General features: G+C 42.1%; 1 protein-coding gene across 3 annotated transcripts in view; it reads left to right on the top strand.

Annotated features, from left to right (window-relative positions):
- The window catches only part of LOC132341455 (DDB1- and CUL4-associated factor 12-like), a 96,903-nt gene that overhangs the window by 38,224 nt on the left and 40,706 nt on the right, over positions 1–17,973 (top strand). For all 3 annotated transcript variants that reach the window (XM_059873040.1, XM_059873042.1, XM_059873041.1), the window contains exons 3-4: positions 15,798–16,004; positions 17,257–17,317. In XM_059873040.1, coding sequence (XP_059729023.1) covers positions 15,798–16,004; positions 17,257–17,317 — 268 coding nt within the window. The remainder of the gene's footprint in view (positions 1–15,797; positions 16,005–17,256; positions 17,318–17,973) is intronic.

Raw genomic sequence — 17,973 nt, 5'->3', positions numbered from 1 at the left:
CAGACCAAATTCCTTCCTGGACTGTTTCCCCTTTCCTGTTTGGACCTACTGGACCTGCTCCGGACTGGGACCTGGGAAACACCAAGAGTTTGCACCTTGAGGCTGCAGCAGCTGCCCCAGCACCGGAGGGACTGATAACAGAGCAACCACCCCAGGAAAGACTTTTTGAATTTGTCATCTTTTTCAGAGCGGTGAAAGGGTGGTGTCATCCAGTATTGTTCATTTTTTGTGCTGGGGGGTGCTGTGCCTGTTAAATAAACAGGTTCTTTCCACCTCTCTCTGAGGAATTCTTCCCGAACCGGTTGGGGGGAGGGGCCGTGTGGGTTTGCTTTCTGGAGGGGCCCCCTTTTTGGGGATTCTCTCCCAGTTTTGCCCTAAACCAGGACAATTCTTTAGATTGCTGGCAGGAAAGAATTCCTTGCAGGATGTGCCTGATCTGGAGGAAGGGTACCCAGTTCTGTTGCCCCATCTCGGGTGCCAGAATAACTGTTGCCTTTTTCTCAACTTGGAAATGAAACTTGCATTAATTTTAGTAAGGGGGTAATATAAAAGGGGATCTTTATTTGAAGGCCTTCAGAGGCAGTTATGGAAAGATGTCCACAAAAGCCCGCCCCTCCCAGGGGTGAGTACATATTTATATGTTTTAGGAAATTAGCATAATTGATAAAAAGCAGCAATTAGGAGGACAAGTGGTGATTTAATTTCCCCCCAGGTTAAGCCCCTTCTCTGGAGTTCCCCCCTCAGCACTAGCTGTACTTTGTCCATGAAAATGTATCTCTGAGAGTTGTTCTTGGCCTTGGTTCCAGGAAGAACCAAGACAGCACTGGGGCCTTGTACGCCCTGGGGCTTAGAGCTCTGGAATTTGTTTTGTCTTTCTGCCTAGGGAAAGGCCATGGAAAAGTACTGGGAAAACAAGCCACTAATACAATAGGCTACAAAGCTACAAATATATGTGTGAAGAATACAGAGAACATATAAAAGAAAAAGGGTAAAACCCAAGCGGCATCAGCAGAGTAATTGTATGGGGGCCTGTCATGATTTGACACAGGCACCCATGAAAGTCGCTCGTTCAGGCTCCCCTGCCACATCTGGGCAGAGGAGAGAAAATTTAATGAAGGGTTCATGAATTTAGATAAAGACTCGGAGAAAACAATTCAAAGGAAAAACAGGCTAAATTTAAACTTGCAAAGTGGATTTATTACTAACAAAATCAGAGGAGGATAATGAGAAGTGAAATAAGCCCTTAAAACACCTTTTCCCCCCAGCCCCTCCTTCCCACCAACAGTGCAGGGAGACAGGGCATGGGGGTTTTGGTCAGTTCGTGACCCAAGGATTTTCTTCCACTGATCTGCGAGAGAAGTCCTTCCTCTGTAGGGCGATGGGGTCCCTCCCACCGAAGACAGTTCTCCATGACCTTCTGTCACTATAGGAGATGAAATAAAATGACACGCACGCTGGAACCTCCAAGGTAAAAAGAAGGGAAGTTTATTTTCTGACTCTGTTAGCGTTCAGGAGCACATAATCATAAGAAATTATTATATGCAGGTGCTTTTATTGAAGAGCTCTGGGTGTTAGGGGTAAAGACCCAAATCTGACTCCGACATAGGTTCGGGATGGATATGCTTTTATATTCTATCGTTATATAACTTTCATGTTAATTATTAAACTAACATTGTTCTATAGTATACATAGATTTCAGCCAAGCATGGCCACCTTAGACTAGGAACATACAGTTTCTCATTGTTCTTCTTATGATTATACAATAATTATTTTAATCACTAAACAATCATTTCAGCTAGCAATTATACTACTTACGCAGGTAAAACACAAGGCTTAACATTTCAGAGTTTATCTTAGCATTTTCTAGGGTGCCACTATCATTATCCCATCTTTGAAAGCATTTTCACTTCACTATAGGTGTAAATGTTTTCACTTGATACAGTCCTTTACTTCTCAATTTATGTTTGATGTTCTTCAAATCCAGGGTTGATGTAAAAGTTGTCGTGGATGCTATCACGGGCTGGAGAACCAGAAGGTAGTGGGCGTGGATCTCGTGTCAGTGCCTTTATTATTTTCTGGTTCTAGGACGTTTTCTTCTGTATTTCTCTCCTTAAAATGCTGTAAACTAACCAAATTGCTAAGAATACAATTAGTAAGATTATCACACTCTCAATGATAGATTTAATCCATGAACTCACATTCCACCCTAACCCTTTAAAGATTTTTCCTAACCAGCTTGTGGTCAAATCCTTTTGCTCTTCTTGTGCCTCATGCTCTATTTGTTTCAACTGATTGATGTCATAGTCTACATCTGCAGTTACATTTGGGATGTGAACGCAGCAATGATCAACTCGTCCCTTTAAAAATCTATGCTCTTTCAGGAGTAACAAATCTAAGGCTAATCGATTTTGCAAAGTCATTTTTGTGGTGGCTTGTAATTGTAAGTTTAATTCTTTAAATCTTTCCGGGTGATTCTTGCTAGTCTATCTACTTGGCCTGTAAGTTTGTACAGCATCTCTCTATTCTGATAGTTTGCTATAGGACCGAGTAAAGACTCTAGGGCCCACTCAAGTTTCACTCCACTAGAGGGTTCTTGCCAAGTGTCATCTGGATTTTTGTTGTCTAGAACTTCTCTTCTTGCTCTTATCTGCAGAAGTTCATGTTTTCCATTAAATGGGGACTTTTTCCAAATTGGACATAAGGTTGGGAGGCCCAAAGTAATTTCCTTTACTTTCCCATCTAGAGGCAGATGTGTTGTCTAGGTACCATCGCTTGTTGCCCATACAAATTGTCCTGGACTTTTAATTGTACTCTTGGTACATCATATAATCACTTTATAATTCATTTTGCCTTGTTTATGTTTGATCCCTCTGCAAGCACAACCAATCTGTAGGGCTATTGCCAGGGGTGGTATCTGTTTTATCTCTGCATCATCAGAAGTGCAATCATAAGTTTTATTGCACGCCCACCAACTTACTTTGTCTGCCCACGTTCTGCTACTAGTGGCAGTGTATGTTACTGCTGGATCTGTTTCATTCTCGGAGCCTTCCCACTTAATACACCAAGGGGTGTTTGCCATATATTGGAATTTTTGAAGTATACTCACAGGCCACGCACTGTCCTAAGGCTCTATCTGATCTTTCTGATCCTCGGCCTCACACTTCCATACCAGAGTAGTTTCTGTAACATTTTCTATGATCTTTTTATAGTGTGGCAAATAGCATTGCCATTGTGTGATGCCTCCTGACTGTCCCAAAGGGGTTCCTAGTATGCCATCACTTAGAATACAGTCTTTCTGGCTCATAGGTCTCATCCATGTTCCTACTTTCTCCCAAGTTTCCTTGACCACCTGTCTCGGTTCAAGTACCTGTTTGCATGCAATTGTTTTGTTCTTTTGTATTTCAGGTAGTTTTGATGTTATGATTCCCCAATTTACTGGATCTCCTGCTGCCTTAGGTATTGGCAGACAGGCAGTTATTCTACTGGTGTTTTGTATTTTGGCAAAATCTTTGACTAATCCAATCATTACATTCTCAGCTCGAACTGCGTTAGAAATTTTTACCACTTGTGTTTCTGCCTCTCTCTTAATTCTAGAATGAAGAGTGGTTAGTTGATCTTGTTGCATTCCACATCTCAAAGACGTTAATGACCATAACATTAGCACAATTACTAATAACATTCTCAAAGTAATTAAACACATCTTATCTGCAGTCTTGGTTCCACAGTTTACACAGTCTGTGATCCAGGATGGACTTTCTTCACTCGGGTATAGTGAATCCAGGGGTCCACACCGGCTACTTTCACTGCTGTAAAGGTGGTCAGCAGTACCTGATAGGGTCCATTCCACTTTTCTTTCAGCGGTTCTTCGTTCCAGTTTTTAATGTACACCTCGTCTCCTGGAAGTATGTATGAACTGGGTTCTCGAGAGTTATTGGTCTATTCCACACGAGGATGCTCCGGAGCCGAGCTAAAGTTTTCCCAAGAGACAGAACATAATTATACACTTCCTGTTTTCCTGTAATGTGTACATTAGGGTTAGGTTCAGGAGATTCATATGGTTTCCCATACAATATCTCATAAGGACTGACTGACATCTCGCTCCTAGGTTTTATCCTAATCCTCAACAGTGCTATTGTCAAAGCCTGGGGCCACTGCAGCTTGGTTTCTTGGCATATTTTGCTGATTTGCCTTTTTAGTGTCTGATTCATCCTCTCTACCTGTCCGCTTGACTGGGGTCTCCACGGTGTGTGGAGGTCCCAAGTTATCCCCCGCAATCTACTTACTTCTTTTACTACTGAAGCTTTGAAATGGGGCCCCCTATCTGATGATACCCCTAGGGGTACCCCAAAGCTAGGAATAATTTCCTGTAGTAACCACTTAACTGTTTCCTTTGCTTGGTTTGTGCGACAGGGAAGGGCTTCTGGCCATCTGGAAAATGTGTCAACCCCCACTAACAGGTATTCGTATCCTCGAGTTCTTGGCAATTCTACGAAATCTACCTGCCAATAGTCTCCTGGTTCTATTCCTACCCGAATCCTTCCTAGCTGTGCCTGTCGCCTAGCCACTGGGTTGTTTTTCAAGCAGATATCGCATTTTGACATGACTGATTTTGCTATTGTTAACATCTGTACCGAAATTAAATTCTGCTTTAGCAATTTTACCAATGCCTCTGCACCCTAATGACATTCGTTATGTTTATTTTGTAGAACTTCTCTCATTATCAAGGGGGGTACCACTATTTGTCCTTGTGCAGTCAAATACCATCCTTACGAGTTCTTTGTGCATTTAGTAAACGTGCCAGTCTCTCATCTTCTACTGAATATCTTGGTTTTGGGGGCAGATTAAATTGGGATATATTGAGCTTTGAAGGTATTAATGCCATTGTTGTTTGCACCTCTCGAGCAATCTGTCGGGCTGCCCAGTCTGCCTTTCGATTTCCTTCACAGATTTTGGAGTTTCTTGATTGGTGTGCTTTACAATGTATAATTGCCACTTGTTTAGGTTTTTGTACTGCTTTTATCAATTGCAGGACTGCATCTTGGTGTTTAATGTGTGTACCTCGAGAAGACAATAATCTCCTTTCTTTCTACAGTGCTCCGTGTACATCCACCACTCCAAAAACATATTTTGAGTCAGTCCATATATTTACCTTTTTTTCTTCACTTAATTCTAGTGCTCTGGTTAGAGCAACCAGTTCTGCCTTCTGGGCAGATGTATTTGGTGGTAATGCCTTTGCTTCCACTACTGTGGTGACTGTTGTTACCGCATATCCAGCGTATCTGGTTCCGTTTTCCACGAAGCTGCTCCCATCTGTAAATAGCTCCCACTCTGGCTGCTCTAGCGGGACGTCTTTCAAGTCTTCTCTTGCTGAATAGGTGTACTCTATTACCTCTACACAGTCATGTTCCAATGGGCCTTCTTCAGTTGTGGTACCTAGGAAGAAAGCTGGATTCAAAAGGTTATTTGTTTTTAATGTGACATCATCCTGCTCAGTCAGGACTACTTGGAATTTTATCATCCTGCTTGGAGATAGCCAATGGCCCCCCTTCTGTTCTAAGACAGTGGTTACCACGTGTGGTACATAGACATCTATGTGTCTTCCCATAGTAAGCTTCTTGGCTTCTTGTATCAGCATCACAGTGGCTGCGACCGCCCACAGACATGGAGGCCTCTCCGCACTTATGTTGTCGAGTTGTTTGGAAAAGTTGCCCACCGGCCTTTTCCAACTTCCCATACGTTGGGTCAGGACTCCTAGTGCTAGGCGTAGCCTTTCATGTACAAACAGCTGAAAATCTTTAGACAGATCAGGTAACCCTAATGCTGGAGCAGTCGTCAGTGCCTCTTTTAGTTTTAGGAAGGCTTCCTTCTGTGGCTTGCCCCAGGTGAATGGCTGCGTCCTCTGAGCTTCGTACAGGGGTTTCGCAATCAGTCCATAGTCCATGATCCACAAGCGACACCATCCTGCCATCCCGAGGAAGACTCGCAGCTCATGTAAGTTCTGGGGCTCTGGAATAGCACAGATAGCTTGGATACGGTTAGTACCTAGTTTTCGTTGCCCTTGTGAAATTTTACATCCCAGGTAGATCACAGTCTGTTGGGTAATTTGTGCCTTTCCTCTGGATAGTTTGTAACCTCCCATTCCCAGTGAATTTAAAATCTCAATGGTTACCTTTATACATGTTGCTTTTTCTTCTGTAGCTATTAGTGTATCATCAACATACTGCAACAATAGGTATTGGTCTCTTGGTACTTGCCCATTTTCGGTCCAAATCTCCAGCTCCTTTGCCAGTTGGTTTCCAAATAAGGTCGGACTGTTCTTGTATCCTTGTGGTAATCGTGTCCAGGTGAGCTGGGTCTTTCTTCTGTTCCCTTGGTTTTCCCACTCAAAGGCAAACAGTTTCCTACTTTCTTTGTCAAGGGGAATACAGAAAAAGGCATCTTTTAAATCAATTACAGTAAACTATTTATATATCTCCTTTACGGATGTTAGCAATGTGTAGGGATTTGTTACCACTGGATAAATGTCTTTTGTTATTTTATTTATTGCTCTCAAATCCTGCACTAATCTATATTCTCCATTTGGTTTCTTTAGTGGAAATATTGGTGTATTAAATTCTGATTCACATTTCTCTAGAATTTGGTATTTTAAGAATTTATCAACAGTCTTTACTATTCCTTGCCGTGCTTCTGGTTTTATGGGATACTGTTTGATTTGTACAGCCCTTGCCCTTTCCTTTAACTCTACATGCACTGGTTGTGCCAATTTAGATTTCCCTGGTATATCCGTTTCCCATACAGAAGGAATCACTGCATCATCTACCTCCCTAGGGATAGAGGGAACTGGTTTTTCTTTGATCATTAAAATCGGTCCCGTCTTTGATTCAGGTATTTTCAGTAGAAGTTCCCCGTTTTCAAAGGTTATTACCGCATCAAGTTTCGCCAGCAGATCCCTCCCTAAAAGCGGAATTGGACACTCAGGTACATATAGGAATTCATGCGTTAAAGTCTTGTTCCCAACGCACAAATCTAGGGGTTGCAAGAATGGCAGATTTTCCTCCTTCCCTGTAGCCCCAACGATTGTTGTTTGCTTATTTCCAATTTTTCCTTGTAGATCATTCAGCATGGAATAGGTAGCTCCAGTATCCACTAGAAATTTGACTTCCTTATGCCCTAGCTGTATAGTTATGACAGGTTCTTTAACCTGTTTTATGGGTTCCACGTCTAGTCAGCTGTTATATTCACCTAACACCAGTGCCTTGGCAACGTTTTCCTGCTGGAACTGATTGCCCTGGTGAAGCCGGTTGTTTGGCTTGTTTGGGCACTCTCTCTTCCAATGCCTCTCCTGCTTGCAATACGCACATTGATTTAGGCTTAACCCTTGCACAATTGGTCCTCTACCACGACTACCTCTGCCACGTCCCCTGAAGTTTGAGTTACCTTTTCCTTGTATCACTGCCAAAAGATTTTGCTGTTGCCTTTTACTAGCTTCTCTTTCGCGATTATTATATACCTTCCAGGCTACCTCAAGTAGCTTATCCAGATTCCTTAATTCTTCCCCTTCTAATTTTTGCAATTTCTTCCGAATATCGTCTTGTGATTGTCCCAAGAATATGAGAGCGAGGTGAACCTTTGCTTGTTCCGTGTCTATTCGGAGATCTGTATATTTCCTTGCTGCCTCCTTAAGCCTCTCCAAAAACGCAGTGGGAGATTCTTTCTTTTCCTGCCGAACCTCATATAGTTTAGACCAATTTATGGTTTTGGGCACAGCATTCTGAACTCCTATTTGGATCCACTCCTGGTATTTCTGTAGTTTCCTCATATCACAAAGTAAATTAGGATCCCATTTTGGATCCTCAGTTGGGAAATTGAGATCTAAATTTCTTGTTACGAGCCCGTTTCTGATATCCTCCCTTGCCCTTTCTTTGGCTGCTTTAAGTACCATCTTTTTCTCGGTGGAGTCCATCAATGTATCTAATATTACTTGTATATCATCTCAGTCAGGATCCTGAGTTTTCATGATAATTTTTACTACCCGTGCCACCTTATCAGGGTTTTCTCTGTAAGTTCCAGCTGACTGTTTCTAAATAATTAAATCTGCAGGAGAAAAGGGCACTTTTACATACACTGGCCCTTCTGCTCTTACACCTTGTTGCAAGGGGGCAATCACGGTCCGTTTTTGTCTGCCTACATCTTTTCTTTCCACAACCGGGGCAAGCTCTGACCGGCTTCGGGTTCTGTGGGCTACCGGGGTTACTGATTTATTACCATTGCTATTTTTTTTAACTTGCATCCCTCCCCTTCCTTTCTATCACAGTTAGATTTTGCTCATCTTCCGAGGAAGAGGGATCAGGTGACGATGGGAGAGGAGAAAAAAGAGGGAAAGGTGTACTAGATGAGACAGGCTCAGGATTGGGTGAGGTATGGAAAGGCAGTGGGATAGGGACAGATGAAACAGGTGGCGTAGGGCTGGGCTCCCTTGGTCTTATTTGGGCTACCTGTAAATCAATATCTGCATAATTTTCCCTGCTCAGACTTTCTTTCAACGCCAAGTGTTTAAGCCAACGTTCCTCGCAAACCCCGCACTTATTACTTCCAGACGCTCTAACCACCATTAATCCACATTCATCTTGCCATACTGGCTATTCCCGTAAATAGAAAAACAAATCAACATACAGAACCTCATCCCATTTTCCTTCTTTCTTACAAAATGACATTAACTGTGAAATGGTGCTATATTGCAAAGTGCCGTATTTTGGCCATTTTTCGCCATTCTCCAAGATATATTCTGGCCACCATGTATTACAATAATCAATCAACTTAGCTTTACGTAATTCTTCCCCAAAATTACCCTGTTTCCAATGTGCTAATAAGCACCCCAAAGGAGAAGTTTGTGGAATAGAGGCATTGCTGCCCAAAATTCCTTTGAGTTTCTCCATCCAGAATACCAAATGCCGAACCAGCAACGCTTTCGCGATTGTCTTACGGACGGCGCCTAGGCAATACCACAGGAATTCCTTAGCCCAACCAAGCGTAGCTTTCACTGCGTCTTACTGGCAGGCACCCAAACCAAAATAAAAGCACCTTACCTCTCTCCCGGGGATGTTGTGAGCGGCAGAGGCGGTCGCAGCTGATGGGCTCCTCGAGAATCACTCGGTGCCGGCTGGAGCGTGATCGAGTTGCGAACTCGCCCAGCAGCACTCACAGGGTCCCATCTGGAACCTCCAAGGTAAAAAGAAGGGAAGTTTATTTTCTGACTCTGTTAGCGTTCAGGAACACATAATCACGAGAAATGATTATATGCAGGTGCTTTTATTGAAGAGCTCTGGGTGTCAGGGGTAAAGACCCAAATCTGACTCCGACATAGGTTCGGGATGGATATGCTTTTATATTCTATCGTTATATAACTTTCATGTTAATTATTAAACTAACATTGTTCTATAGTATACATAGATTTCAGCCAAGCATGGCCACCTTAGACTAGGAACATACAGTTTCTCATTGTTCTTCTTATGATTATACAATAATTATTTTAATCACTAAACAATCATTTCAGCTAGCAATTATACTACTTACGCAGGTAAAACACAAGGCTTAACATTTCAGAGTTTATCTTAGCATTTTCCAGGGCGCCACTGTCAACTCCAACTTTTATAGATTTTCAAAAGTGACAGTGGATTGGAGGATGAAAGTGCAACCTCTCCAATGACACTGGACAAACCAACAGTCCATCAAATTTCTCCTCCTCCAGAAAAGAATGTAAAACAATAATTATTTACAGAAAAGTGTGTGAGAAAGTTCATTACAAGAATGTGAACATCAGGTTTAGAAGAACTTAAAAGAACAGGACGACAACCTTCTTCAACATGGGTCCACTATCACAAGTAGCAGCCGTACCGCACCTGCTGCAACATAAATTTCCCCCCATGGGCAGACAGTCCTCCCAAAACTGCTGCGATGTGGGTCACTCTTCCACAGGGTGTAGTTCTCCAAGGACAGGCTGCTCCAGCTTGGAAGCAGGGGCTCCCCTCTCTCCACCAGGTCTTCCACTGGATCACAGCCTCCTCCAGGCATCTACCTGCTCCAGCATAGGCACCTCCCCCATGGACTGTGGGTGGATCTCTGCATCCCCTGTGGACCCATGGGCCACAGGGGGACAGCCTGCTTCACCATGGTCTTCACCACAGCCTGCAGAGGAATCTCAGCTCCAGTGCCTGGAGCACCTCCTCCCCCTCCTTCTTCACTGACCTTGGAGTCTCCATGCTGTTTTCCTCACATGTTCTCACCTCCTCCTCTTCTCTGACTAGAAGAAAAAACTATTGTGCCCACTTTGTTTTGGTTTTCTTCTTAAATATGTTATCTCAGAGGCATTACCAACCTCTCTAATTGGCTCAGCTTTGGCCAGTGGCTCATCCATCTTCAGAGCCATCAGGGATTTGCTCTGCTGGTCATGGTGGAAGCTTCCAGCAGCTTTTCACAGAAGCCACCTCTATGGCCCTTCTGTTACCAAAAACCAGGCCAAGCAAAACCAACACAGTGGTCTTCAGATCCTCTGCATCCCCAACTCCAAAACCCCAGGGGTCAACCTTGAGTCTCCCCAGTGCTTTCTGCCAATGGCTCCAGGAAGGATCATTCTCCCCAGCTGTGGTGTAGAGCATATTTTTTACATCTTTCCCTGTTCTGACTGCCCCGAGGGGCTACAGCATGAACTGTCTCCTGTTTGATTTGCTCAAAGGCTTTTTGTTGCTCAGGGCCCCATTGGAAATAATTGTTCTTCCTGGTCCCTTGATAGGGAAATCATTATAATTTGGAATATACATTCTCCAAAATCCTGCAATGCCTAAGAAAGCTTGTGTTTCTTTCTTGTGAGTTGGTGGAGACATTACTGTTATTTTGTTGAACACATCCACTGGTATCTGGCAATGCTCATCTTGCTATTTTATTCCTAAAACCTGTATCTCTTGGGCAGGTCCTTTGACCTTACTTTGTTTTATAGCAGAATAGGCTTTCAGAAGGATTTGGACTATTTTCTTACCTGTCTCAAAAACTTCTACTGTATTTCCCCACGCAATGACTTCATCAATGTATTACAGGAGTTCTGGAGCTTCATCCTTTTCCAGTGCAGTCTGGATCAGTCCATGGCAGATGGTAGGGCTGTTTTCACCCCTGGGCAGTTGGTTCCAGGTATACTGGAAGCAAACTGGCCTGCATTCTGCTGCCAGAGGGATTTAGAAAAACCCACTGGTGATATCAGTTGAGACACCACTTGGCTGCCTTTGACTCCAGCTCTTACTGAAGTTCCAGCATGTCCAGCATGGCAGCATTCAGTGATTGTGTGACATTGTTCAGGCCACAATTATCCACTTTCAGTCTCCATTCCCCATTAGACTTTTGCACTGTCTAAATGGGTCTAATAAAGGGTAAGCGGGTCCTGCTGATCACTTCTTGGCTCTCCAGTTAAGAAATCAGCGTATGGGTTGGAATCAGGGTGTCAGTTATTGCAATAATACTGCTAGTTCACTGTTGTGGTAGTGATCTGCACCTGCTGTTCTTCAACCTTCAGTAACCCCACAACTAAAAAGTTCTCCAAGAGACTGGGCAGGGTAGACAGCTGATAACTTTCCTCTGTCTCCAGGGCAGCTATACCAAAAGCCCACTGGTACCCTTTTGGATCCTTGAAATACCCTCTCCTGAGGTAATCTATGCCAAGGACGCAGAGAGCCGCTGGGCCGGTCATAGTGGGCTGCTTTTGCCATTCATTCCCAGTCAGGATGATTTCAGCCTCCAATACAGTCAGATGTTATGATCCCTCTGTCACTCCAGAAATGCAAATGGGTTGTGCCCCTCTATAGCTTGATTTCATTAGGATACACTGTGCACTGGTATGTACTAGAGCGTTGTACCCCTGTGGGTCTGATGTGCCAGGCCATCAGATCTACAAGTCCATTAAACCCAGTTTTCCTTCTCTTCCACCTGGCTGGAGGCAGGACCCCTCTAGTTCTGGTCATAGGATTCTCTACTTACTTCTTGTAGAAATGGATTAGAATTTTCTTCTGTAGGATCGGGAGTAAAATCAGTCCTTCCATTCTGCCTGAGAAACTGCCCACTGTCGATTAAAGCAGCAGCTTTCCTGCAAGAACCCTCTTTTGTGATTGTTTTTCCCTGTAATTCCTCTACTCATGCCTCTAGGATTGAGGTAGGTTTTCCATTCTACTTCCTCATGCCCTCTCTGTGGTCCCATAGGCAAAACCACAGGGTACCCCATGGTGTGTACCTTCTATATCCTCTCTTTTGAGTAAGAGGATGCTTAATGGTAATAGTTGAGATGCTGGTCCCTACAGGTGTAGAGTAGGGCATATCCTCTTTGAGTTGCTGGAACTCCCAGGACAGTTTTTCCACAGCTGAGATGAGAGAGGGAGAGATTGTCGTTGTATTCCCAGAGCTGGTGTTGTGGGTTTGGGTTCTTCAGGGAAATTTTTTCCCATCTCAAAGGAGGACCCTGTGAGGAGAGGGGGTTTCCTGAGAAACAGCAGAATAGGCAGCTGGAATGACCATCAGGGACTCCAAAAATATCCTATGACTCATAGGACTACATCAATCCATCGTGAAACTCCCCGCCCTGGGGGAGGTATCACCTGAATCTGACCACATATAATCTCAAGGTCTGTGGGCTTGGGACACCACCACCACCACTGGACAGATCCAGAGGAGGACCCAAACTTCCACAGGAGGACCAGACTTTCCATAGGACCACTGCTTTAAACAAGACTGTGAAAAATGCCAATCACTTGTTTTAAAATGTTAAAAGTTTAATAGTAATAAAATGGTTATAAAAATAGTAATATAAATTAGAGCAATAAGAATTTGGACAATCAGAGTTAGGACAATAAAGGACAATAAAAGCAAAGAATTACAGTCATTCGGATGCTTTCCTCTTGAAAGCATAGCTCGCCAACAAAGGATTAACTCTTAAAAGCAATAGCCTGTTGCATATTCATATATCTCATAGAAGATTCATACATTCCTTTCAAACTATGGATTTCTCTGGTTATTGTCAACTTTCCCCTCCTCATCTTCTTGGCCCCTCAGTGTCTGGAAGGAGGTAGAAAGAGACTAGTTCTTCACGATAAGGAGGCAATAATTCTTCTCTTTGGAATTTTAGTGTCTTGTTGCTGTTATCTCTGTGTGAAGAATGTCTAGATTCTCTCATTCCTTTCTTGAACTAGTTAAAAAAAAGTATATTACATAGCATACTTTCTATTTTAACCTTATGTTATAGCCTAAAACTATATTTAACACACTACTGAAAAGGATTAATACAGTATAACTTTTTAGCATAACACACATAATATTAATTTTAATATTTGCAAAAAGCCAATAATAAAAAAGCATTTTTCACAAAGACTGTGTACAGAAAATCACTCTATTGTTATAGATGAGTAATGAGATGGTTGGCTTTCACAATTAAGGGGTAAACATTATATGTATGTTAAAAGAAGGTTTGTAGATGTATAGTTATGTTACTTTAATATGTCATCCTCCCCCGCATTGTTATCACAGGATGGCCTTGGTAGTAGGGGCATTTGGGAAGGGTTGGCTTGTTACTATAGTAATACCTGACCTCCAATCAAGATGTAAGAAAGTGATCTCCACCACTAGATGGCAAGGAAGGAGTTGACTGACAAGACTTTAGGAGGGGGTAGCAGTATAAAAGGCGGAGCATCCATTTTGTGGGCGAGCATGTGGCTGATAGTCACAGGGGCTCCCAGCACTGTAATTCTTCTTTAGTTAGTTTTTTTTTTGTTGTATTTTTTGTTAAGGTTTTATAAACTTTTAAAATTTTAAAAAGTGAGCAGTTGTTTCTCACACTATGAAAAGCTGGTGTCCATAAAGGAGACAGAGGAGTCCTGCAACTTTATTCAGATAAAGGGAGAGAGTCCACTGGGGCACATGCCTGTAGGGTTTTCTCTCTCAGGATTTCAGTGGACACAGCCTCCTTTTATTCTAAACTACCAGCCGCATGTTGCCCCCTCTTCCTTTCCCCACTGGTGGAGGTACTAGGAAGGTACAGCCTTCCCGAACTGCCTACCTCATATCCCCCCTTGAACCTACTGTTTTACCCCAAAGTTCAGAAGTTCAGCCTTGTGCAGACCCCACTTGTCTGTTTCAGGAGCCAAGCTGTCTGGGCCCTGTAACAAACCTGCTGCCCTAAATCAGTAGAGACATTAAGACCCGTTTCAAAGACTTTAGCACCCACACCTTCACCCATAGAATTGTTTATAACGACATTAACACACATCTTCCCAATTATGCACTTGTTCAGGTGTGAGGTTCAAAAACATTGGAGGTGCTCACTGTCCTAGGCACTTGCCCATACTATCCTGCATACCCCATCACTCAGAACTATTCATCCTCAGGGCAAATCTCTGGGTGATGTTCTTAAATAGTTGTTTAATCTGAAAGAAGACCTGAACTATATGCAGCAACATGCTGGCTCCTAGCAAAAGGGCCAGGTTGGTTGCAAGTGTATGGAAAGGATATTTAAAATCTTACACATTCTCAAATACTACTGTAATCATCCTGGAGGAGAAGGAAAGCAGGAAGGCAGGATGGATAGATGGATGTTGGAAGATGTATTTGAGGAGAAAAGGCAGAAGATGTAACTGTTAATAGTTCCCAATAGATGGCTCCTGAGGTACAGATAGGATGGCAGTGGTGAGGACACATACCAGGTTAGTTTCATGACCAGTGGTTCTATCATATCATAGGCCAGTATTATGAAGTACAACAAAATTATAACCTTGGTCCAGGCCTCAAGGATGATAAACATCACCACAGGGAAGACATACTGCAAGTAAAGTGTCATACAACACAACTCTGAGAAAAAGTGCAACAACTGTGAGAGTAAATAAATCAACATTGTGACCCATGACTATTAAACTAATAGAATAAATGCCTTTAAGAAATTTGTTTTAACATGCTCTGGTCAGATCTGTCATTGTCTCAACGCTTTGAGCCCCATTTTGGGTGCCAAAATGGACTGTTGTGGTTTACCCCAACTGGTGGCAGCTAAGTACCACACAGCTGTTCACTCACTTCCCCTCCCCTCCCTGGATGGATGGGGAGGAAAATTGGAAAAATGTAAAACCTGTGGGTTAAAATAAGAACAGTTTAGTAATTAAAATAAAGTAAAATATTATTGTTATAATAGGAAAAAAAGAAATAAAATCCAAGAAACAGAAGTGACGTACAATACATTTGCTTACCACCCACTGACCCATGCCCAGCCCATCCCCCAATAGTGACTGGCAGCTCCCAGCCAATCCCAACCCCCTGCTTTATATACTGAGCATAATGTTCTATGGTATGGAATATCCCTTTGGCCAGTTTGGGTTAACTGTCCTGGCTATGTTCCCTCACAGCCTCTTGAGCACCTGCTTCCTTATACAGAATGGAAAACTGAGAAGTCCTTGATTTAAAGTAAGCACTATCAAGCAGCAACTAAACATCAGTGTGTTATCAACATTATTCTCATACTAAATCCAAAATACAGGACTATACCAGCTACTAAGAAGGAAGTTAACGTTATCCTAGCCAAAACAAGGATGGATGATTAAAGTAAAACCCACAGTTATTTAATTTAGTTGTTTTAAGAAGGAATGTATACATTTTTCAACCATATTTGCAGCACTTGTGGATTCTACATTTAAAAGAATGTTAGTTCAAAATAGGAAGGATGTTTGACCACCTTGGTTTTCTTATCTTTGTGATAATGACTTGTATCTGCTTTTTTCCTCCAGTTATTTGTAATAGATGTCCAGACTGGTCAAATTACCAAGATTCCTATTCTGAAAGATCGTGAACCTACCATGGTGAACCAGCAAGGATGTGGTATTCATGCTATTGAGCTCAACCCCTCAAGGACCTTTCTGGCCACAGGTGGAGACAACCCCAACAGTCTTGCAATTTATCGTCTGCCTACACTTGATCCTGTGTGTGTGGGAGATGTAAGTGGGAGTATTTGGGGAAAGTTTATTCTGTCCCAAGAATTACTACTTTGAAGTGCGTAAGGTCAAAGCAAGTGTAAAATTTGGGAGTTTTATAGTGGAGAGTGAATTTCTGAAAGCTTGGAAATATTCCTGATCAAGTTGTCTTTTTTGACAAGATATCTTAAAAATGAATGAGTACATAAATATATGAGAGGATTTTCAGGGTTCTAAGTCAGATTTCTTCTTTCTTATCCTCATTCAGGTCTACTTCAGATTACTTTTAAGCACTGAAAATGTAACAAAATCTTCACTGTCAAAGTCTCATTGGGGTGATGATGATCTCTGAAACTTTGCTTTAGTGAAAAAGCTCATTTGAGAAGTTGTAAAGATGATTCAAGGCTTTCCCTTCTCCAGTGCAGCTTATATATGTATTATTTCACAGGTGGAACTTGGCTTTGAGGAGTAGTTCTAACCCAGTGGCTTGTGGCAGTTTGATAGACTTTGGTACTAGTTTTATTTTTGAAACATCATGGGGCCTTTTTAAAACAGCCAATCTTAAAAAGAAAACGGCTGAAATGGGTATAGTGGTGTCCTGTAAGCACTTCACTCTTATTTTTCCTTTTTGATTCAGGACTTCGCATAGACGTTAACTACAACAGCAGAGCTCAGGTCAGAGTTTCTGCAGTAGAAGGTAACCAGCTGCAGACAGGCTTGACTGAAGATTTGCATGACTTGTTATTCATGTGCCACTGTGACTGCAGTTTTTCAAACAGAACTAGACCCTTATGGTCTTTTTTTATACACAGGCTTCTCACCTTCTGAGTAAAAGATTCTTGCAAATTTAATCAGTAGGTCATATATTTCAAACATTTTTTTTTTGTTTCTTTTTACGGATGTGCATTTGAGGAAATAAAAATAAGCAGCTACTTTATAGAAGTAAAGAACACTGCTTTCAAAATGGAAAAAATCCAAGTCCTTAGAATTGAGATTAATTTGTCCTTGGTCAGAGATCTGTTTTTCTATCACCTAATTTCTCTCTATTAATTATACATGTCAAAATCAATAAAAGTTAAAATTACTGTTAGGTACTTAAACTGCTCTAGCTGGATAGTGGAATATTATTTATATGTTTTTAGCATAGGTCTGTCTTTCTGAGTTTGCACTTAAGTATTCTTCACTTTGATATTTTTTGTCTGCCTTGAGACCACTGCAGAATAAAATGGCACAGAAAATCTTTTTTTTTTCTTTTTTTTTTCTTTTTTTCTTTTAGGATGGACATAAGGACTGGATATTTTCAATTGCATGGATAAGTGATACTATGGCTGTTTCTGGTAATGTTAATTTTTAATTTTTTCCCCAGAATTTTATACTGGTGTACAGCACTTGATAGGTCTTAGGGAAGCACCTTTAGAAGGGATTTGAAACCATTTGGAGCTACTTTGCCTATTTAAACCATTCTTGGTCTTAGTACAGCACTTAGCTTTTTAAATTTTTTTTTCTAATTTGTTAGGCCCTGGTCTAGATTTTACTTTTTTTTCTAGTATTAGAGGGAATACTGTTGTCTTTACAGTAGGTGTTTATTGGAATAATTACCAATATAGCCGGATGGGACGTGTCTGGGCTTGACTGGCCTCTGCCAGGACTGACAGACAGCACTCAGCAGGGGTCAGGGTGGGGGGAAAGGAGAGGTGACTGGCACCTGGGAAAGGACCGGGATACCTGAGACAAACTATGACATCACACCGCAACAGGTGTTGACATGAGACAGTGTCTTAACACAGTAAGTTCAAGGGAAGGATTCTACACCAGAATAATTTCAAGAGGAGTGTTGGTTAGTTTATAACTTTGAATACAGCTGAACAGTACTAGTTTCCTGAAATCCTATGGAAAACTGATTAATGAAAACTCTGTTTTATCAAGCTATCAGCAAGGTTGTGTGTGTGTGTGTGTGCGTATGTATATATATAGGCACACATACTGTGGGAAC

This window comes from Haemorhous mexicanus, chromosome W (assembly GCF_027477595.1).
Source record: "Haemorhous mexicanus isolate bHaeMex1 chromosome W, bHaeMex1.pri, whole genome shotgun sequence".
In the NCBI taxonomy this organism is placed as follows: Eukaryota; Metazoa; Chordata; class Aves; order Passeriformes; family Fringillidae; genus Haemorhous; species Haemorhous mexicanus.
The sequence above is the reverse complement of the archived record's forward strand: the minus strand, read 5'-3'. Positions and strand labels throughout refer to the sequence as shown.